This window comes from Mauremys mutica, chromosome 8 (genome assembly GCF_020497125.1).
Source record: "Mauremys mutica isolate MM-2020 ecotype Southern chromosome 8, ASM2049712v1, whole genome shotgun sequence".
NCBI classification, from domain to species: Eukaryota; Metazoa; Chordata; order Testudines; family Geoemydidae; genus Mauremys; species Mauremys mutica.
The window spans coordinates 75,412,157-75,435,307 of record NC_059079.1 but is presented as its reverse complement, the minus strand read 5'-3'; the positions used below and the strand labels follow the sequence as shown (position 1 = coordinate 75,435,307).

Sequence of the window (23,151 nt, the reverse complement as noted above, 5' to 3'; positions counted from 1 at the left end):
ATCGTTGCTGGTGAAAATTCCTGTGATCGCCAAGTGGTGTTATAGATGGCCAGGTCCAGAAATGCAGCTGAGAGGACCATTCCAAAACCCATGTTCTCCTTCAGCCCCCTCCTCACTCTTCCCCTCCCCCAGCCTCTTTTCTCACATACTCCATCCCCACAAGGGGGCCTGGTTGTCTTTCCCTGCTCCCTGCCCACTGTTTCCTTCCATCCCTGTCACATAACAGGTGTAAGACCTTGTGTGTGTGTTTCAGTGAGCTGGTCCCTGCCGTGTACTGGTGAGAGTTACTCCATCACTCTGACATCATCAAAAGAGTTCAACAAGCCTAATCCACTGGCTTTGTCTAAGTCATTGTCTATGTCTCCTCTAGTGACTGGACCCAACAAAGACCCTGCTTCTTACTGTACTTATCTGTAGCTCAGGGGTGGGCAAACTACGACCCACAGGCTGGATCCGGCCCCTCAGGGCTTTGGATCCGGCCCATGAGATTGCCCCCCGTGGCCGTCACGGGCCCCACGCCGCTTTCAGCAGCGGCTGGCCCAACGTTCCTGCCACCCCCAGACCCTTCCTTCCAAGCACTGCCCCCTGGGAAGTGGAACGGGGAACCGCAGCCAATGGGAACTTTGTGGGAGGTACCTGGAGGCGTGGCAAGGGCAGTGCACACGGAGCCCTCCACCCCACCACCCCCAGGGGCCACAGCACTTCCTGGAGTGGCATGGGGCCAGGTCCAGGGCAGGCATGCAGGGAGCCTGTCCTGGCCCCAGTGCGTGCTGCTGCCACCCCAGAGTCTGACCCCTCCTGCACCCCACCCCCCAACTCCCTGCCCTAAGGCTCCTGCCTGCACCGCGCACCCCTCCTTCACCCCAACTCCCTTCTCTGAGCCCCCTCGTACACCCTGCACCCCAACCCCATTCCCTGAGCCCCCTGCTGATTCTTCACCCTGTGCAACCCGCACCCCTCCTGCACTCCTGCCCTGAGCCCCCTCCTGCACGCCTCACCCCCCCTGCACCCCAACTCCCTTCCTTGAGCCCCCTCATACATCCCGCACCCCTCCTCTGCCCCAATCCCTTGCCCTGAGCCCCTTCCTGCACACCGCACCCCCTCCCACACCTCGCACTCCCTCCCACACCCAAATCCTCTGCCCCAGCCCTGCATACAATTTCCCCAACCAAATGTGGCCCTCGGCCCAAAAAGTTTGCCCACCCCTGCTGTAGCTGAACGACTCCTTCGGCTCAAATGGCAGGGACTTGTGCTGGGGGGCCTAGATTCAATGCTCACCATTGACTCTTTTGTCTCTGTGTAGGCAGCCAGGATTCACTACACAGACAATAAAGGGGCGATTTTCAAAGGTAACTGGTGGAGTTAGGCCTCCAACTCCGTTTTCACAGGTGCAAAGGGCTGCTAGGTGCTCAACGCTCATTAAACATCCTCGAGGGTCACCGAACTGCCCTTTATGCCTGTGAAAATCTCCCCCAAGGATTCAAGGTGGGAGGATTTTAGAATCTCTGCAAGTATCTGCTGGAAGTTGGGTTGCCCAGGAGAGGATACTCTGAGATTCCTGTTATAAAAAGGGTGTTCTTCGCCTATGGGTTAGCTGATCGCTCCCTCTTTAATTACAGCAATGAATTTAGCAAGTTGGTAGCAGAAGAATATCTCAGTTTCTTTGACTTCACTGGGCTCACCCTGGACAAAGCACTCAGGTGAGCCGCACTGTTTTCATTAAAAACCTACCCCATGATGAACTGATCTAGAAGCCCAGTGTTTCCAATTTGCCATGTAGTGCAGCCCCGCTCATGCAGTTAAGGTCTGACCACTGATTGTGTGTATAATGACAGCTGGGGGCTGACAGATGTGTTGGGGTAACGGGAATCCCAGCTGTGTTTAAATATTTACCGTGATATAATGATCGGCACAATATGCTCCCATTGGAAACAGGGTCTGAGCTGCACGAGCCTCACTTGGCCTGAGCTTGAAGGGGGTTGGGTCTGGGGTTCTCTCTGTGGAAAACACCAAATTAAAGTAACGCCCAGTTGACCATGAGGCAAAGCCAGCCCCAGCTGTACAACCCAAGCTGGCACCATTCTCCTGTGTGAGGGTCAGGGCTGGATTCAGGGACCTGAGCTGGCACAGAGCCCAGCATGCGGGATATTAGTGGGAACAGGCCATCGGGGGCAGGGCAGGGTGAGAAGATGCCGCTCTCTGAGTGGGGTCACACAGAAGCACACAGGCCACAGAGCAGCTCCACAGCTGCTCCATAGCTTTGCAGAAAGGCTGTTGCCCCTTTGCTCCCTGCACAGCTCAGGTGGGGCCCTAGGCTGTGGATTTCCGTCTTGACCCGTAAGCTGAAATGTCCTTTTTTATTTGCAGAACGTTCTTGAAAGCGTTCCCTCTGATGGGAGAGACACAGGAACGGGAGCGTGTGCTGATCCACTTCTCCCGGAGGTACTGCCAGTGCAACCCAGAAGAGAGCACGTCGGAAGGTATCTCCCCGCCTCCTGTCAGACACCTCACCCTCCCTGACAGTGCTGACAATGCGTGCGCAGCAGCTGGTCTGCTGTACAGCCAAGAGCAGAGATCTCAAAGCGTAGCCTGGGGTCTGCTGGTGGCCTGGAGGCTGCTTGCTGGTAATCTGCAAAGTGCTGGCTAGTGCTGACTCAGACAGCGTGAGCAATTCCTTCCTGAAGGACAAAGCAGGGTTGCACTTCAGGGAGGGGGACATTTATAAATAGTGCATAGCTAATAATTGATGAATGGATGTGACATGCAGGGGTAATCTGTGATGTAGGTGGTTATAAACACAGCAGAACAAGGTGGTTCAAAACCATGCTTCTAAGCAACCTGTGGGCTCCCATAGCAGTCTCTGTTTATTAAAACCTCTGTTAAATATCTATTAGCCTTTTATAAACGATTTAGAAATGGAACCTTAATATAAAGTGTGACCCAACAGGCTTATCTCACTAAGGGCCACTAAAATCCACAGATACATTATCCTGAGACTTCCCCATGGCAGACATTATGGCAAATGCTACAAATCAGTGGCATGATCATGTGGGGGACAGGAGGTGATCCACGTGGTTGCAGATGGAAAGGGAGGGGCCCATAGGAGAATCTCTGCATTAGGATGTCATCCACACTAGGAAAAAGTTTGAGAACCCCAGTCTAGATTACTGGCAATGGTACTGCAGGTGATTTCCTTACCATGATACAACTTCATGTGCAGTGGTCTTGCCAGTATATTTGTTGTCCCATTTTGTAGAGAAAACAGCTAAGCTTTTAATTTGAGCAACCTCCTATGACTATATTGCTGCTCCCATGATCTGTATTAATTGTTCCAACAAACCCTATAAAAACACAGCTGGGGGAGGGGGAGATATTTTTTTATTTGAAATATTTATTCAAGCAATTCCCAGTACAAAGATGTGAGAAAACAGAAGGTGTGTGGGTGAGGCCTACAAGATCAAAGGGATTGCACAATGAAATGCCCTGGGCATACTTTGCAAGCAGAAGTCTGGACAGCCCATTATAGTGCAGTCCTGCAAACATGAGTTTGACAGCTTTGTCATTTGTGCTGAGCATTATTGTCTTCTGCTGAGAAGAACACAGGGGTCAGGAAAAGAGATCTCCTCAAGTGAAGTTACAGGTCGATGGTGGGAATGGAGGTGGGGCAGGCTTTGGGTGGTGGGCGGGGCTGGCTCCAGGCACCAGCTTATCAAGCAGGTGCTTGGGGTGGCAACTCGGGAGTGGGGCAGCACTTTCAGGGATTCGGCGGCAATTCAGCGGAGGGTCCCTCACTCCTGCTCAGAGCGAAGGACCTCCCGCTGAATTGCCACAGATCGTGATTGCGGCTTTTTTTTTTGGCTGCTTGGGGCAGCAAAACCCCTGGAGCCGGCCCTGGTGGTGGGAGAATAGCCAGCATTTCACCTTGTAGGACTCTTGGTTGCAATCCCTGCGAGGGAATGTTTAAATCCAAACTAACTGGCTCTTTCTAGTGGTTTCGCTTGTTTGATTGCACAGAAATATTTCTGTTGATAAAAGATTTTGTAAAGCTGTATTTTTATAAAATCTGCAGGCCAAATCCTTTCAACTTCACATAGTGCTTTCAAATCTGTTTGTGTGAGTAAGTGCTACTCAGTGTGAGTAAGACTGGCAGACTCTAAAGGCTGGGCCTAAATTGACCGTAGTGTCTGTTTAACAATACTATAATAACATTATTAGAAACAGTTCATGTGCACCTGCAATTCCTGACTAGCTTTGGCAATCCAAAGAGAGAACATTCTTACATTACATTGTACATTTGCTAACTAAAATGCTAGCAAATCCAGTCTCCAATTCGGGATAGCTCTTTGCCAAATTTAGCTTGCAAAAGATGAGTGGTTTTCAGACATTTGTGAGATGGCTGAAAGTCAAACATGGGTTGAACTGTACAGTTGGTGGAATATAACATACTGTTTGCAGTCAGCTGCCTAAAAGGGCAAACACCAGCTCAAGACAAGATTACAGTTACATGATGACAAAGCTATGCTGTGCAGTGAGTTATAATCAATTTGTGTAAGGTCACGGTCCTGGCTGAGTCTGCCCCTTGTGGATGGTCACCAGTCTGTGGTAGTGAACCAACCTTTGGATCCCACCTGCTTCCAGCCTGCTGGGTTTGTATAAAGGCCAGGCACTGTCTCTGCTTCCTCCTCTTGGCACATTCCCAGGGTGCAGACTGCATGTCTGAACTCCTTCCTTGGGTTGGGAGACTCCACAGGCCAACTGCTCTAGACCCCAAGATCAGTGCTGAACCTCCGAAGGCTCTCCAGTTGCTTATGCATCTCCCATGCAGCGCTTCCCTCCTGCCTCTGCCCCATGGGATGTCTGGTTTATAATCTGATTCTTCAGGAACATGTGGCTGCACACTTTACTCTTAGGGTTTATCTACAAAGGGACAGTCAGGAAAATTAATCCGAATTCAGATTAAGCTAAACCAAATTAAGGCCACTTTAATTCTGCACGAGAGTGTTTACACAGGGGTTTAATGCAGTTTAACTAATCCACTTTAAATTTACATCTTTAGTTAATTCGGATTAATTTCTCAAGTGTCCCAGTGTAAACAAGCCCTTAGAGAGCACAGGACATTTACCAATCTAGGCAAATCAGCAAACATCTTTAACACAACCCCACTCTTGAATCCTCACTGCTACTGAGTCCTTGGGATTTGGACCGTGTCCTTGGGTGAAGGCAAAGCCCCACTTCCCCGGGGGGGGGTGTCTGTTTGAGTGGTGGAATGGCTCCATTTCCTTACAGAGCATGTCATTTTTCAAAGCAGTCTGTGTCACTTTTGTTTGTTTGTTTCTATACTTCTGCTGGGGATTTTCCATGCTCCAACCCCCTAGGAATTACTAGGGCAGAGTCATCAAAAGTCAATGATTCTGTTGGTAGCAGCCTCATTGTTCTACCAGGGCAGAGGAATTGAATGTTAATGGACCTTGATAGCTCTGTCACACAGTCTCCAGATATAGCTGCCAGCTTCCTGCTACAAGATGGATGATCACCTTCACAACGATTGTTACAAGTACCAGTATTGTTCCTAAAACTGCATGGAATTCATAACTGGACCCCAAACTATCCCATAAGGTATGACTGTACAATTAATACCAATGGCTGTTGCAAAGACTTTGGGGTTTAATGTCCCTTCCGTGAATGATCATGAGACACGTTATTGTACATATTTCAAAACAGCAAATAAGTTGGTGCTGGACCGGAGGTAACCTGGCCCCTGAGAGTTGTGTTCTTGAAGATAAAACAGATTTTGACAGCAAGACTTTCTCTGACAAGTGTCACGTAGACAAGAAATTTGGGTTCTTGGAGGCTCCACTGAATGAAGAGTGGTAGAAACTATGGCCCCGGGAACAACAGTCAATCCAGTCTGGTAAGTTCCTTTTGTCACATTCTTTATGTGCTTCACTGACACATTTGTGATGAGACTATGTGTTTGACAGGTTGTTTTCCTCAAGTCACCCACCTATTTCCAGCTCTTCTATCATCATCAATATACCTAGCCCCTGAAATGCTGGCATTGCATCTGTGCAGTGCACGTTCCCGCATTGCAGCAGAGTATCTACCGTCTGGAGGATACTGTCTCCCTCCGTCTTCCACGCACATTCCACATCGCTCACTTTCACTTGATTCCATTCATGGCATTCATTTTCCCAGTGGCTTGGAGCTCAGACCAGTGTTGTGTGCTCTTTGGCCCAGATCCTCAAAGGTTTTTTGGTGTCCAACTCCCAGAGGGAGTTAGGCACCTAAATATCAGATTGTGGTGTCTCAGGAGATCATGTCCCCTATAGCCCAGAAGCCTGGATAGGGAAATATTACATTCCCTCTGGATAAATACAAGTTGCATCAGAGTATTTCATCAGAGTATGAATTTCTGCTCTTTATTTCTTCAGCCATGTAAAATGATGGAGTGTTGTCTATTGGTTACAGAAGTGGGGGAGGGAATCAGGAATCCCAAATTAGGTTCTCTGCTCTTCCCCTAACTCATTGTGTGACCTTGAACAAGTCACTTAGCTTTCCTGTGCCTCAGCTGAATTCTCTGTAATATAGGGGCAATCACTTATGTCCCTCCCAGGGCCCTTGTGTGGGTTAACTATAGACGGGCTGCAGTGAGAAGGTTTATCATCATCATCCTCACAGCTACATCAGTGCCAGCCTTCAAAACCAGAACCTGCAATCAGTCACCACCCTGCTATGCTGGGATGCTCTGGCCCCATGAAGAGCAGTAGAGATGAGGGCTCAGCCAACCCTCCCCTTGGCGTGGCCCTTTAAGGTTTTGGGAGTTCACAAGGGCAGAGGAAGTGGCAGAGGCAGATACTGGCAGAGAGGAAGCAATTCCGGAGAATAATGAGTGTTTGAGTGGAAAAACCCATTACTGTTTCTTTAAGGGGCTTGGACCAGGAGCCTTTTAGTGCAGGGTACAGGGGCGGCTCTAGCCATTTCGCCGCCCAAAGCACGGCAGCACGCCGCGGGGGGCGCTCTGCTGGTCGCCAGTCCCGCGGCTCTGGTGGACCTCCCGCAGACATGCCTGCGGAGGGTCCGCTGGTCCCGCGGCTCCGGTGCCTGCAGATGCTCCACCGAAGCCGCGGGACCAGTGGACCCTCCACAGGCATGCCTGCGGGAGGTCCACCGGAGCCGCCTGCCACCCTCCTGGCGACCGGCAGAGCGCCCCCCGCGGCATGCCACCCCAAGCACGCACTTGGTGTGCTGGGGCCTGGAGCCGCCCCTGGCAGGGTGGGCAGCCTTCCACTCTCTACAGCCAGCCGGTCTGAGCCCAGGGGAGCAGGGCAGAATAGGTCGTCTCCTCCCACATAACAGAGAGAAGCTTGCACAAGGCAGCTGTCTGCCTGCTGACCCCTCCCAGGCTAGGGGAGAAAGAGCTGCCTGGGAAAAAGGGGAAGCTGGGGAGAAGCTGGCTGAGGCCTGCCGTTGGCCTGAATTATACCCCAGCTCCCAGAGGATGGCTGAGGCCCTGCTCCAGGGAGCGTGGGAATTATAACCCAGCTCCAGGAGACAGGGCTGGAGAGTCTGGAACTGGGGAGAGGGAGCCTACCTGAACCGTATCCAGACCCCAGCAGGGCATGGACCTGAGGGGCTAAAGATGAGGGTTTTGTACTTTGTAGTTGAGTTAATAAATCAGAGCCCGCACAAAGTGGGTGTCTGTTTGTAGTACTGGTGGCTGAGTAAATGACTGAAAGAAGGAAGAGGGAGTTGAAGGTCGTGCTCCTGTGGGCCACAAGGGGCTGCACTTGAGGGTTGTGCTCTGACACCTGCCCCGACAGGGACCCCCCAGGAGCAGGAGGTAGGATCAATCTCCAGAGTTCCTTGAGCTCTTGAAACTGCAGGCAAAGGCTTCTGGCATTGAACAGGGGTGGGCCATAGCTCATTCTCAGTGCATTGAGCCACTCGTTCCCCTGCCCCTCTTGCCTGGTGTGCGACATGCCATGCTGCTGAGCCCTTAGGTGATTCACTGGTCGATACGTGTACATGGAATAAGGCAAATGAAGTGTGAGGTTTTGTTCTGCTCTCTTTTGCAGAGCCTGCCCCTGTAGTAACCGAGGCCACGGACAGGAAAGAGAAGACAGTGTTGGGGCCGACGCTGCGACTTCTAACTGTGAAAGGAGCATTTTTTTCATCAGTGTTGTGTATGAAATGCAGCTGATACTGTTTTTAAAATCCTCCTTCTGAGAACAATAAAAAGTTCCAAGCAGCAGCTGGTGACGAGACTCATTTGGAAACTGCTCCCCTGTCCTTGCTTACTGGGCATTAGGCTGAGCTATGAAATCAGGTGCCACTGAGGGGACTGGTCCCTGTGTAAGGCCCTGATCCAGCCAAGCACTTAAACATATGTGTTGCTTTAAGCACATGAGTTGGCCCATTGACGAGCTCATGCTTTGTTGGACTGGGGAGGCTGCCTAGTGCATCTGCTCCTGAACCATTCAGTCAGGGAGAGACTTTCCACTCACCTGAATGGCAGCAAGATCAAGCATTATGTGCGCAGGTGGGGGCGAAAGGTGCATGTAGCATTCATCTGTGTCCGGGCCAGCCACAGCTGTGGTCCTTTGCTCAACTAGGCACAGTGATTGCTCCTCATAGCAACTCCTAGGATGCTAGCTGTGTCCCAGTCCCCCATCCTGCAATGGACGTGCTTCCTCTGCATGTCAGGAAGCACTAGGGGTACCCAGATTTTTACCATATGGGTTAATAATTGAAGCTATCTGGTAGCAAAGCTGAGATGCACTTCCTACATTCCCTCTTCTCCTATGTGCTAATTGCCTTGCCCTGCATGGGGCATGGGACACTTGCAGCTTTAAACCAGTGTATATGGTGGATTCTCTGTTACTTCAAGTCTTTAAACCATGGTGTGAGGACTTCAGTAACTCAGCCAGAGGTTAGGGGTCTATCACAGGAGGAGTGGGTGGGTGAGGTTCTGTGGCCTGCGATGTGCAGGAAGTCAGACTAGATGATCACGATGGTCCCTTCTGGCCTTAAAGTCCATGAGTCAGTAAAGGTGACCTGGGATTTTGTGTGTGTGTGTGTGTGTGTGTGTGTGTGTGTGTGTGTGTGTGTGTGTGCCCATTGTTATAGGTCTATGACATGAGGGCCATTTACATGGTAGCCATTAGGCCATCGTAAGCACAGGACCCTCACTGTACAGGGTCAAGCAGAAGAACAGGCTGAGCACGGATGGGGAAAAATCCTTTTTTTAAATACTCAGATCTTCAACAGCAGCAAAGGGCATTCAGGAAACTGCTTGCCAGCAACTGTTGTTCATATGTGAATGGTTTATTTATTCAGAGTCACTCTAGGGTGGGAGGCTGCCACTGTAAAGGCTGCCATTGTAAAACTGCCTTATTAAGGGGAACAGGCAGGATTCACCCCCAGCTTGTTCATGGAGATGTAAATTACGTCTCCCATCACCCACCTGGGCCCTGTGCAGAAGGAGCATTGATCCAGCAATGAACCTGGGCCTATACACATATAAAAAACAGAGTTCTTCCCCATGTTACTGATGATGCCTGAAGAGCGACATCCACTTACAACCTAGTTTCCTTCTCTCCCCTTAAAATATTTGATTCCTTTTTGCATTTTTCTCTAGGTGGGCAGTGAAAATAGGTTGGTCAGTTTCACTTTTCTTTTAGACAGTTTTGTTTTCCAGATCTCATGTGCTAGCAGTTTGGCTCAGAGGAGAATATTTTATCTTAAGTTGAGCAAATAATTTTTTTTTTTCAGTTCAGTGGCTGAACTGAAATTTTTTGAAAATGTCAAAATGAATTATTTTCATTTTCCAAAAAAAAAATTTCCATTTTTTATTTTTCCAAAACTATTTGCCGATTCAACCCAAATATGTGACTAGTTTTGTTTGCCTGAAAAAAATGCACAAATAAATAAATAAAATTGCCCAGATCTAGTTTTAAGAGAGCTAAAAAGCGTTTTAATCATGAAACCATTTCTCTGGGGTTTTTACTGTAACGAATTCTGCTAGTGTCCATTTAAGCAATTGACAGCATAAGGGCAGGTTGGAAATATTTTCCAAATCGGTAGTGTTGCCTAGTGCACACATGCATGCCTGCACATCTGAATGTAACAAGCATATGCCCACTGACTCCCACACAGCTATACACACATGCACCTATGCACCTTCCAGAGACACACTTGCATGCAGCACATACATACACACCTCTGATAGGTGCGCTGTCATAAATATAAAGGGAAGGGTAACCACCTTTCTGTATACAGTACTATAAAATCCCTCCTGGCCAGAGGCACAATATCCTCTTACCTGTAAAGGGTTAAGAAGCTCAAGTAACCTGGCTGGCACCTGACCAAAAGGACCAATAAGGGCACAAGATACTTTCAAATCTGGGGTGGCGGGGGAAGGTTTTGTTCTGTCTGTTCCGTGTGGCTTTTGCCGGAGACAGGTCAAGGAAGCAAGCAATCCAACTCCTACAGAGTTAGTAAGTATTTAGCAAGGAAATGTGTTAGATTATCTTTTGTTTTGGCCTGTGAGTTTCTCTGTGCTGGGGGCAAATGTATATTCCTGTTTTTTTCTCATGTCAGGGTTCCCTCCCCACTCTGAATTTTAGGGTACAGATGAGGGGACCCTCATGAAAGACCCCCTAAGCTTATTTCTACCAGTTTAGGTTAAAACTTCCCCAAGGCACAAATTCTCCCTTGTACCTTGGATTATGTTAATGCTGCCACCACCAAGTGATTCAAACAAAGAATCAGGGAAAGGATCATTTGGAGTCCTATTTCACCAAAATATCCCCGCAAGCCCCTACACCCCATTTCCTGGGGAGGCTTGAGAATAAACAAGATGAGCACAGACCAGCCTTGGTTTTTAGGGGTTTTTTTTAGGATACTAAATAAAACCCCAATCAGATTTAAAAAAAAAACCCAGAACTTTGTTAGAAAGAAAAAGGGTAAAAGGAGTACCTCTGTAATGTGACAAACCCAGACCAGTGGGGTACAGGAGTCTGGTAGAGGGCAAATATAATGGTCACTGGATGAGTAGTTTTCTGTTCCCTGAGTGACCAGAGCAGGGGCTGCACTAGAGTAATCAGGAACCTGCTAGAACCAATTAAGGCAGACAGGCTGATTAGGACACCTGCAGCCAATCAAGGCAGGCTAATCAGGGCACCTGGGTTTAAAAAGGAGCTCACTTCAGTTTGTGGGGTGTGTGTGTGTGAGGAGCTGGGAGTAAGAGGCACAAGGAGCTGAGAGGGTGTGCTACTGGAGGACTAAGGAGTACAAGCATTATCAGACACCAGGAGGAAGGTCCTGTGGTGAGGATAAAGGTGTTTGGAGGAGGCCATGGGGAAGTAGCCCAGGGAGTTGTAGCTGTCTTGCAGCTGTTACAGGAGGCACTATAGACAGCTGCGATCCACAGGGCCCTGGGCTGGAACCCGGAGTAGAGGGTGGGCCCGGGTTCCTCCCAACTCCTGATCAGACACAGAAGGAGTTGATCCAGACTGTGGGTTCCACCAGAGGGGAAGATCACTGAGGTGAGCAAATCTACCAATAAGCGCAGGACCCACGAAGATAGAGGAGGAACTTTGACACAGTAAGATTAGAATGGAAGATAATCTCACAGGCAATCAGATTCAAAACAAAGAGGATTTCCCTCTAGGCAAAACCTTAAAGTTACAAAAAGGAAAAAAACAGGAATACACATTTCCCGCCCCACCCCACCCCACCCCAGCACAGAGAAATTCACAAGCCAAAACAAAAGATAATCTAACATATTTCCTTGCTAAATACTTACCAACACTATAGGAGCTGGATTGCTTGCTTCCTTGATCTGTCTCTGGCAAAAGCCACACGGAACAGACAGAACAAAGCCTTCCCCCCCCCTCCAGATTTGAAAGTATCTTGTGCCCTTATTGGCCCTTTTGGTTAGGTGCCAGCCAGGCACACACGCACACATGTGGAGCCACCCAGACACAGGTTGGTGCACACATCTGCATACGTGTGCAAATACACCCGCCCATTGACAGACCCCTGCATCACACACAAGAATGCACACGCCCACACCCCCCTACACACACACAGGCTGCCAGGGTTAGAAATTAGGCCACTTGGTTGCCGTCAGCAGGCAGCTCAGAAGTGCCAATTGCTTTTTTTCCCCTTTGGTTTTGAATATGTCAACTTTTCAGCTGCAATTAATTTTCAAATCTGCCTTCAGCTTCCAGAACAGCAGAAGTGCTTAGCACCACGTGGGCTCCCCCATTGCTCTGCTGAGCAAAATGTGCACAAGCTATCGTGAAGTCACAGCAATCTCATTGCTTTGATTGGTGCTGTTCCAAATTGGGTAGTTTTATATTCAATTTCCCTGGATTTGGGGGTGGGGGTATTGATTTCTTCCTCTGGGCTTGGCAGAGGTTTTCCATTGTGTTTGCAGTTGGGAATGTTCCTGGAGCTCTCAAATCCAGGCCAAATCCAGAAGGCTCCACTCAAGTTTTCCCCAGCCCCAGCTCAGACAGAGTCATGTTGCATTCAACAGGAGTCTGCCTGCATCTGGAGGGAATGCAAGCTGAGTAAAGAGCTCAGGATTTGGCTCCAGGATCCCAGCATTATGGAGACAGCAAATCCCTTCTCACTAATGGGGCAGTAAGGAGCTTGGCTGTGCACTGTGATTTCATCACAAGCAAATAAATGATCGAAGGAGGAAGATCTCCCTCACCAGTGCCCTCTTCACAGGGAGGTTTATTCCAGCTCCTGGATGCTGGTGATGCTGTTTAACCACAAAGAACTGGACTGCAGTGGCTCAAGCAATCCCACCATACCCCCACGCCATGCAAGGGCTGGGCATAATGACACTCCCTTCACTTCCAAGGCAGTGGGAGCCACTCCCTTCTCATGCCCATGGGGCATGCTGAGCATCCTAAGAGATGCACCTCTTCCCTCTGTTCAGCAGGGGACTCTGGCAGGCACTATACCTCCTCGAGCTCCCCATGAGGCCAGGCAGGTCTGGGCACCACCTCCCAGCATGGAGCTGTTGGCAAACTCAGCCTGGCCTTAACAGGGCTGCCTGGGAGGGGTGGGAGGCAAGTGGGGCAATTTGCCCCAGGGCCCCCCCATGAGAATATAGTATTGCAACATTTTTTTATGGAAGGGGCCCCCGAAGTTGCTTTGCCCCAGGCCCCCTGAATCCTCTGGGCGGCCCTGGGCCTTAAGAGTCAATTCACAAAGCTGGACATGAGGGGTGAATATACAAGGGACGTGCCCTGTTTGGGCCACAAAGCGCAGAGTTTGTTCAGGCAGACGGAGGAAGTGGTGGCCAGAGAAGCCAGAGAAGGCAGGGCTAAAAAAGAAATTCTGCCTCCCTTGCATAGGCCATGACTCCACCTCCTTGCCACACCTTTGTGGCACATGAAGAGAACTGGCCGTGTGGTCAGGGATGCACTTGAACCCTGACACTGGGTAGTGCACTGTTGGGGGAGTTGCACTGGCCCCTGTGCAGGTGGCACTCTGCCTCTTAAATAGCAACAGATCCCCGGGGCCAGATGGTACCAATCTAGGCATTCAGAAGGCTCTGGAGAAGACGCTGCTGACCGAAGTACACAATCTCATTTGAAGCAGCCTCTCCAAAGGGAGCTGGAGGGACAGCACCTATCTGTAAAAAGAATACGCAGGGCCAGCAAGGGAATCCGAGAGCAGGTACAAACAGTAACGACAGAGTTACAAACACCAAGAGGGTCATGGTGTGATGGGCCAAGCCAGCTTGGCTTCTGCAAAAGAACATTTTGACTGGCTCATACTCTGCTCAAACTCTTTGCTCTGACAAAATAGGGAGTAAGGAACAATAGGTGGATATAATTTATTTCAGCTTTCAAAAAGCCTGTGACAAAGTCCCTCTGAAGAGATCACTAATGAAGCGAAGTCGCGGGGTTAATGGTGATGTTCGGAAACAGTCCAACGGACAGAAAACAGAGAGTGGGAATAAATAGTCCATTTTCATACCGGAAGGAGTTAGCATCGGGGTCCCACATGGCTCTATACCAGGATTTGTGTCCCATAATATACTTGTTAATGATCTGGAAACAGGGGTGAGCAATGAGGCAGAAAAATAGCAGCTGGCACCAAATGATTGAGGTTAGTCAAACCTGAAGAGGGACTTCTGAGGGACCTACCCTAGCAAGGTGATGAGCAGCCATGTGGCCACGGAAATTCACAACTGACAAATGCAGAGTTATCCAGACTGGAAGAAAGATTCTGAATCATTCAGACCCCCATCCGGGTACTAATTTAACACTCAGGAGAAACTCCTGGGCACCGCTGTGATCAGCTTAGCGATGACTTCTGCCCAATATGCAGTGAGGATCCGAAAAGCAATCAAACATTAGGGGGTATAAAAAATGAGAGAGACAGAGAGAGTGATCCTGGGGGTTTTACAGTGCTGTTATAGAAGGGTTACCTGACCCTAGAGCCAGATAACATTAGCAAGCTGGCCTTTATGCTAAGACCACTGAAATCATTAATGTTAGAGATAAAGTTTCTTGACACCTTAAATGACTGCTTCTTGGAGCAGCTGGTCCTGGAACCTACAAGGGGAGAGGCAATTCTTGATTTAGTCCTAAATGGAGCACAGGATCTAGTCCAAGAGGTGAATATAGCTGATAATAATAGTCACCATAATATAATTAAATTTAACATCCCTGTGGTAGGGAAAACACCACAGCAGCCCAACACTGTAGCATTTAATTTCAGAAAGGGGAACTACACAGAAATGAGGAAGTTAGTTAAACAGAAATTAAAAGGTACGGTGCCAAAAGTGAAATCCCTACAAGATGCATGGAAACTTTTTAAAGACATCATAATAGAGCCTCAACTTAAATGTATAACCAAATTAAAAAACACAATAAGAGAACCAAAAAAGTGCCACCGTGGCTAAACAACAAAGTAAAAGAAGCAGTGAGAGACAAAAAGGCATCCTTTAAAAAGTGGAAGTTAAATCCTAATGAGGAAAATAGAAAGGAGCATAAACTTTGGCAAGTGAAGTATAAAAATATAATTAAGAAGGCCCCAAAAGAATTTGAAGAACAGCTAGCCAAAAACTCAAACAGTAATAGCAGAAAAATGTACATCAGAAGCAGGAAGCCTGCTACATAACCAGTGGGGCCACTGGACGATCGAGATGCTAAAGGAGCACTCAAGGACGATAAGGCCATTGTGGAGCAACTAAATGAATGCTTTGCCTCAGTCTTCATGGCTGAGGATGTGAGGGAGATTCCCAAGCCTGAGCCATTCTTTTTAGGTGACAAATCTGAGGAACTGTCCAAGATTGAGGTGTCATTAGAGGATGTTTTGGAACAAATTGATAAATTAAACAGTAATAAGTCACCAGGACCAGATGGCATTCACCCAAGAATTCTGGAGGAACTCAGATGTGAAATTGCAGAACTACTAACTGTGGTATGTAACCTATCATTTAAATCATCTTCTGTACCAAATGACTGGAGGATAGCTAATGTGATGCCAATTTTTAAAAAGGGTTCCAGAGATGATCCTGACAATTACAGGCCAGTAAGCCTGACTTCAGTACCAGGCAAACTGGTTGAAACTATAGTAAAAGAACAATTGTCAGATACATAGTTGAACATAATTTGTTGGGGAAGAGTCAACATGTTTTTTGTAAAGGGAAATCATGCCTCACCAATCTACTAGAATTCTTTCAGGGGGTCAACAAGCAAGTGGCCAAGGGGGATACAGTGGATATAGTGTACTTTGATTTTTAGAAAGCCTTTGACAAGGTCCCTCACCAAAGGCTCTTAAGCAAAGTAAACTGTCATGGTAAGCTGTCACCTCTCATGGATTGGTAACTGGTTAAAAGATAGGAAACAAAGGGTAGGAATAAATGGTCAGTTTTCAGAATGAAGAGAGGTAAATAGTGTCTGTACTAGCACCAGTGCTGTTCAACATATTCATAAGTTATCTGAAAAAAGGGATAAACGGTGAGGTGGTAAAATTTGCAGAGGATACAAAACTACTCAAGATACTTAAGTCCCAGGCAGACTGCAAAGAGCTACAAAGGGATCGCACAAAACTGGGTGACTGGGCAACAAAATGGCAGATGAAATTCAATGTTGATAAATGCAAAGTAATGCACATTGGAAAACATGATCCCAACTATACATATATAATGATCTGGTCTAAATTAGCTGTTATCACTCGAGAGAGATCTTGGAATAATTGTGGATAGTTGTCTGAAAACATCTACTTAATGTGCATCAGCAGTTTAAAAAGCAAACAGAATGTTGGGAATCATTAAGAAAGGGATAGATAATAAGACAAAAATATCACATTGTCTCTATATCAATCTATGGTACACACACATCTTGAATATTGCATGCAGATGTGGTCATGTGGCCATCTCAAAAAAGATATATTGGAATTGGAAAAGGTTCAGAAAATGGCAACAAAAATGATTAGGGGTATGAAACGGCCTCCGTATGAGGAGAGATTAATGATTGGGACTTTTCAGTTTGGAAAAGGGACAACTAAGGGGGGCTATGATACAGGTCTATAAAATCACGACTGATGTGGAGAAAGTAAATAGGAAAGTGTTACTTACTCCTTATCATAACACAAGCACTAGGGGTCACCAAATGAAATTAATAGTCAGTAGTTTTAAAACAAACAAAAGGAAGTATTTCTTCACATGTGGAGTCAACCTGTGGAACTCCTTGTCAGATGATTTTGTGAAGGCCAAAAGCATAACAGGGTTCAAAAAAACAACTAGATAAGTTCATGGAGGATAGGTTCATCAATGGCTATTAGTCAGGATGGGCAGGGATGGTGTCCCTAGCCTTGAGTTTTGTCAGAAGCTGGGAATGAGCGACGGGATGGATCACTTGATGATACCTGTTCTATTCATTCCCCCTGGGGCACCTGCATTGGCCACTGTTGCAAGACAGGATACTGGGCTAGATGGACCTTTGGTCTGATCCAATTCGGCCGTTCTTATGTAACAAGCCCACTACATACCCTCTCATTGGACCCAGCAGCACTGCTGAGTGTATTGTTAAATCCAACAGCATGAAAACTTTCACAAAAAGCCACAGTTTGTGTCCCTTTTGCACTGGGGGAGTTGAGATGATAGAGGGGTCGAGGTGCTCTGAGGACAATGGTCTGGAGAGCGTTAATTAAGAGCCATTTGCATTTGTTGTGTGTTTCAGATGGGATTCATACACTGACCTGTGCCCTGATGCTGCTAAACACAGATCTTCATGGCCATGTAAGTAGAGCTTATCAAGGTCTCCTTCCTTCTTTCCTTCCTTCCCAAGTCTTTACAGTTCAGTGGGCCGTGCTGCCGGAGTACCTGAGAAGCAGGGTGGGTCGGAAGAGAGCACTCTGGCATTTCCAAGGTGGGACTCTAGAGACCAGGCCAGGTGAATGCCCAGCAGTGCCTGAAAGACAGCCCTGGAGACAAAGCCTGTTTGTGTCAAGCCCCACTTAAGCCAATGGCAAACCTCCCATTGGCTTCAATGGGGCCCTTTTGGTATAGTACAGGTCCAGCCCAGATAGTGGCAGTGCACCTTTGTTCCCAGTCTTCCCTGCCAGGGAAGGACCCTCTGGAGCCGGGGGCAGAGGGACATTGTCTCCCCTTGACCATTCGTTCCTGGGGTTGAGCTGAGATTGCCATTGATTGGGGGATGGTTGTTACGATGGAGACACCTGAGGCTAAATTCATCCCAGCTGGTTCTCTATTGACCTCAGCAGAGTTCCCTCCATGCATGAGTCTGATCCCTGCTCGCCAGGACCTGGACTGAGACCCTCCCAGCTCATGTCACACTGCACCATGCACTGAGCACTGTGAGATGCATTGGGTCACCTCCCACAGCAAAGCGTGCTGCAGCAGGACGGTGGGATATAGGGGACCCAGGCTGCTGATTGGAGGCAAGGCTGGTCTGACAACGGCAAGATGGTATTTAGGGCGATTTTACCAGGTGCCAAAGGATTCCTAGCGCTGCACATGGTCAGAAATGAGCATCTTCACAGCCAGGCCATGTATGAGAGGGGAAACCTAACTGACTGTAGGGGAGTAGCATTTGAAAACAGGGAGCCCAGGAAATGCACAGAAAAATGACTGGCATCCCAATCCTACCCCATGAAGGGAACGGTCCTGCTACCTTTGACTCCAGCAGGAGCACAGTCCTGGGACATAGGGTGTTGTCAGCATTGTTAGTCTACCCGCTAGCTGCTCTCCCCATGGCATTGCTGATCTGACCCCAAGCCTCTATGTCGCACAGGGGCACAGCGTGAGGAAATGCCTGTGGGCAGTGAGTCTCAAATCAGTCCTCATTCGGCTCTCCTAGGAGAAGAGAGTCGTGGCTCTGGATTCCCCTTGACACGCATGGATCTCCGGGCATCCTGTAGGGGCTGTTCACATGCAGGTCTGCTCTGCACAGCTGTTACAGTTGGAACCACATTGCCAATTGCTCGCCTGGCTGCCACTGGCCCTGGCCCCTCCCACCATGGGTCAGGATTCCCCGCCTTCCTCCATCCATAGGTAATGGGACGGATAGCAAGTCTGAGAAATTGGCACACGGGGTGCAGGGCAATAGGCGCCAATATAAGACAAAGCCCTGAATATTGGGACTATCCCTATAAAATCAGGACGTTTGGTCACCCTACCCATGTGTTTTAATCCCAGGGTAGGGTGGGGGGCAGATTGCCCTCGTCCCTAGAGTGAGCCCAGAGAGCCTGCACATCCCACATGCATAGACTGGCCAAGGCCAAGCACAGCTTCACCCCTGTGCAGCCCCATGGATGGCAGTCATGCCAAGGGGCCAGGCAGGGGGCTGGAGAGGTGTGGCCATGAACCAGCTCATCCCACACACTAGCCCCCAGCAATAGCAAGGCTTGCCAGGAAAGAGATGGTGCCTCCGAAGGCAACCCCGAAGGGAGGCATCTCCTTAGTGCCCCAAACACACAGTCTGGCCCTTAGATCTTTAATTAGCTTTCTGCATGCAAGTCCCCATGTCCTGCTCCCATGTGAACCCCTCCTCAGTGGGGCGAATCCAGCCGGGAGCTGAGCTGCCCCCCCTTGCAGAGCTTGTGGGTGCAGTGCCGTGTGTCTCAGCGGGCCATGAAGGTGCTGGGGGTGAGGGGTGTGACCAAGGCGTTACCAGGAGCAGGTCGGGCTCACCTGGAGTTCAGTCACCAGCCTGGTGCTCTGGCCTTCCAGCTGGGTGGTGAGTTCTCGCACCCATGTTCTCAGCGTGAGGTGGTGGGGACCAGGCGTTTGTACCAGCACCACCCCTAGAATGAGCCATATGGCTGCAAACGCTCATTGACGGCAGGATCACAGCCGCCCTCTGCCACTGAGCCTGGGGGAAGAGGAGTGACCGTTACCCCCAGTGGCATCCATAGGGCCTTACAGGCCACGGCCCCAGCAGCCCACTCTGACGGATGCTGTTCTGCTGCGCCCGCCGCTCCCTCCTTCACACATACGCTGCTCAGTTTGAATTTATGCGTTTTTAGGGCCAGATCAGATTTGGCTGCAATTCTGACAGACGCACCCTTGCGGCCAGCCCCACCCATGTGCTGAGAGGAGGATTCTTCCTGCCCCTCAAGCTGGGAGGACAAGGAAATAATGTCCTTCAGATGGAGTGAGGCTGGAGAAGTTTAGACTAAGCTAGCAGCCCAATGGATTTTCAGCTTCAATCACAGACCAGCATAAGTTTGAGAGAGAGGTTTAAGGCTGTCGGGCTCCGGGGTGTCATGGGGGGGCATGGATTAAATTTAAGTGGTGCTAAAACCACATTTTCCTGGGTAGGACACCCCACCTTTGCATTCCTTCTGGCACCCAGGGGCCTCGGGCATCCCCAGCCTCCGTGGAGAAGCAGAGACGGGGGCTCCAGACACTCCCAGTCTGCAGGAGGGTGGGAGGACTGGATCATTTTGGTGATTCCTAGGGAAGCGGGATGGGGGCTGGGGCTCCCAGAACTGCCTGGCCCCTGGTGGGGATGGTGCTCTTCGGCGTGACCACATGGCTATGGAAGAGCTTGTGGCTGGGTGTGGGGCAGGGAGACCTCAGAGCTGGGTGCAGGATAACATGGGGGGAAGAGCGCAGGGCTAGGTGTTGAGCAGCTGGAGTGAGGGGTGTGCGGAGCTGGAGGGAGGAGGAGAGGATGCGGCTGAGGGCAGTGAGGAGTGTGGGGGAGAGAGCACGGGGCAGGGCAGGGAAGGAAGAGCTCTAGGAAAATTCTGGTTGCAGCCCTTTCTGAGATGGAGGTGCATCCTGCAGCAGAGGGCAGGTGAAGGGCCTGAGTAGCAATTGACATATGACAGGGCTTCAGCCTGCCATGAAACAGATAAGCCAGGCAGGAGGATATTTAAACAGGGGCACAGGACACAGGTCAAAAATAATGGGCAAGATCCTGCTCAGCCCTGGGCCCTCAGCAGCACAAGGGCAGCTGGCATGTTGCATGGCCGCCCTCAACCTCCCATCCGCTGGGGCAATTGCAGGTGCCATTTTCTCTACTCCATGCTCAGCTGTATTCCATGGGGGGCTGCTGTGCCCAATTTATGGTACCCCACTGTCATGAGGACATTGAAATGCCTGAGCAACCTGAACAATTTTCTCGGAATCCAATCCAAGCCATCAGCTAGCTCCCCGCATGGCTTAGCAATGACACTGCCAAGCTTCTGGCAGCACAATGACTAGATGCTAGAGAAAGAGAGAGGCTTTGAAGCCCTGATGTCAAAGCTACATCTAAAATAAGCTACAGAGAAAAAAGAAATTGCAGTGCAACAGAGACACAAGCTGCACAAACAGCAAACGTCTCATTGCCCTCCGTTAGCAAGAGTCCCTAATAGAATGTGTGTAGCATCCTGCATTACAAGGCTACCATAAATAACATTCTGGGATCTCCCAAGGCTGGCAGGACTGACCTACTGGCAAATAAATCACAGGTTCCCAAGAGTAGTGTATGTGCTGTACAGCATGGATAGCATTACATTAGTCACCGGCTAGATTTCCAGATGCCCGTCACAAAAATAAATATGCACTGAGCATGGTGTTTCATGGTCTTTAATCTGGGTTTGGAACAGGATTGTGCAAGAACAGCACATCTCACAAATCTTTTGTCTGAACTGAGTACAACTGGTCAACTTTCTTTTTCATCAAAGCATTCTTTCCCTCCAACCAAAACTGGCTTTCCAGCCAAAACACAAAATTCCCTTTCAGTCAAAATATTCCTGTTTTTTGATGAAAAACCAGTCCTTCCAAAATTTTACGGGAAATGGGAAGTTTTTCAAAGAGCCAAAACACTTGCATTTGTGGTTTTTCACAGGGAAAATGTTCATCATAAATTTCAAAAGCAACATTTTTTTTCTAACTGCCCAGGGACAACAATTGATATTTTGTGATCGGCTGTAGAAATGAGGATCAATGTGAGTTTCCTGGGCTAAGGAGGTTTCCCTTCACTGTGGAAGTTCTTTTCTATATTTTTTTGCATGTGTGACATTAATTTCTTCTTCTCCTTCTTCTCCTCCTTTTTTCCTCCTCCTGCTCCTGGATCCTCTCTTTCTGCTCTTTAACCCTTTGCCAGGTGGTAAGTGCAGTGATTGTAGTGCTTTGCTTAAAGTATTGGCATTTGATTTCGTTTTTTCCTGTGTAAGAAGTCCTTTTGTGTGTGTGGATACCTACGTGATTGTGCGTTACAACAATGTAGTTTAAAAAGTATCTGAATTACATGTATTTCTGGAGGGGGTGTGTGATTCCCTGCTACATTCCAGAGGCCCAGTCCTGCTTCTATTGAATGAAATCAGTGGCAGAACTCCCATAGACTTCAACAGCAACAAGATTCCTCAAACTAAAACGCTATTGATCACGCATCAGCATCTGGGTTCTTCTCACTGATATTCACAGCACCCACTCTGACACCCCATCACAGCAGACTCTAAAAACACGTTGAATGTTTCCCACAGTCTACATTCCTTCCAGTGGGTTTCAGTGAGTCAAAAATCTTCTTTTGACCAAGAATCACTCAGTACAACAGTCTTCTAGAGGCAGGGACCTTTCTAAATACATCATTAATAACAAACCAAAGATTCATAGACATTTCTCATTTTAAAATAAATGCTAAGGGAGGCAAAATATGTGATTTGATCTGCCTCCTTCTTTCTAACTGTTTGGTTACAGGTGCTGTAACAACACCACCTATTACGTTATTTATTGACATAATGGAGACGTGTTGCAACATATTACTGCACATTGCTGAGAGGTGGGAGAGATTGTGAAATCCCACTTGCTCGGAAAGGGTTAACCCTAGCTGGTTGCTGGAGCAGGTGCAGTGCGGTGAGCCTGGAATTGACAAGTGCTGGGCACACTTGGGTCATGTTTTCAAGCTTTTCTCTGTAACCAAAACATATTTTTGTAATAACACCTGAGTTTTTCAGATAATCACATGACTTCTGTAGCTGGGGCTTTAAGAGAAACACCAAATAATGGGAGCCTTATGATAAAATGAGAGTTGGCAACACCGCAATGTGACTTTGCTGTTGGCCACTTCAGTTCCTGAGATCTTCTGGAAAGGAGCTAGCTACAGGATGCAGGCGGCCTCTTGGGTTCTGTCTGCAATGGCCTCACAACCTTCTCATGCATGACTGCTGGTTATTATTACACCTGGGTCAAAGCTTTTGGCCAAAACATAACAATGATAATTATATGAACACAGTATCACAGTGTTGCCGCATCTTGCAGTTTTATTACAACCCTCATAATATTTAATGTGGTTTTTTTCTTAAAGCCCCAGCTCCTGGAGTCATGTAATGACAGGATAATCTCAGCTTTCATGGAAAAAAGTGGCTGCAGAGCAAAGCTTGAAAACGTGACCCCTAAAAGCTCAAAAATTATCCCCTCCCCCACATTAGTGTTCTTTTAAAATCTCGATTGTTAAACCAATCTCATGATTTGGGGTGCCTGATTCATGACTTTTGAATGTCTGGGGTTGGCAGTTCTGCAGTGTTAAAACAATAGGAAATCTGCACCCCTTTGAGATTGGACCTTGCACCCCTGCATCATCCAGGGTCTGAGTTTAGGCTTGATGAAGCCAGAGCCTGATCTTGCAAGCTTTATGCAGGACAAGCCCCTAATGAAAG

The 23,151-nt window shown here is 48.5% G+C and overlaps 1 protein-coding gene across 2 annotated transcripts in view; it reads left to right on the top strand.

Moving 5' to 3' along the window:
• Window positions 1-23,151, top strand: part of PSD2 (pleckstrin and Sec7 domain containing 2) — a 102,257-nt gene that overhangs the window by 40,665 nt on the left and 38,441 nt on the right. For both annotated transcript variants that reach the window (XM_045028025.1, XM_045028024.1), the window contains exons 4-6: window positions 1,620-1,700; window positions 2,368-2,480; window positions 17,220-17,278. In XM_045028025.1, coding sequence (XP_044883960.1) covers window positions 1,620-1,700; window positions 2,368-2,480; window positions 17,220-17,278 — 253 coding nt within the window. The remainder of the gene's footprint in view (window positions 1-1,619; window positions 1,701-2,367; window positions 2,481-17,219; window positions 17,279-23,151) is intronic.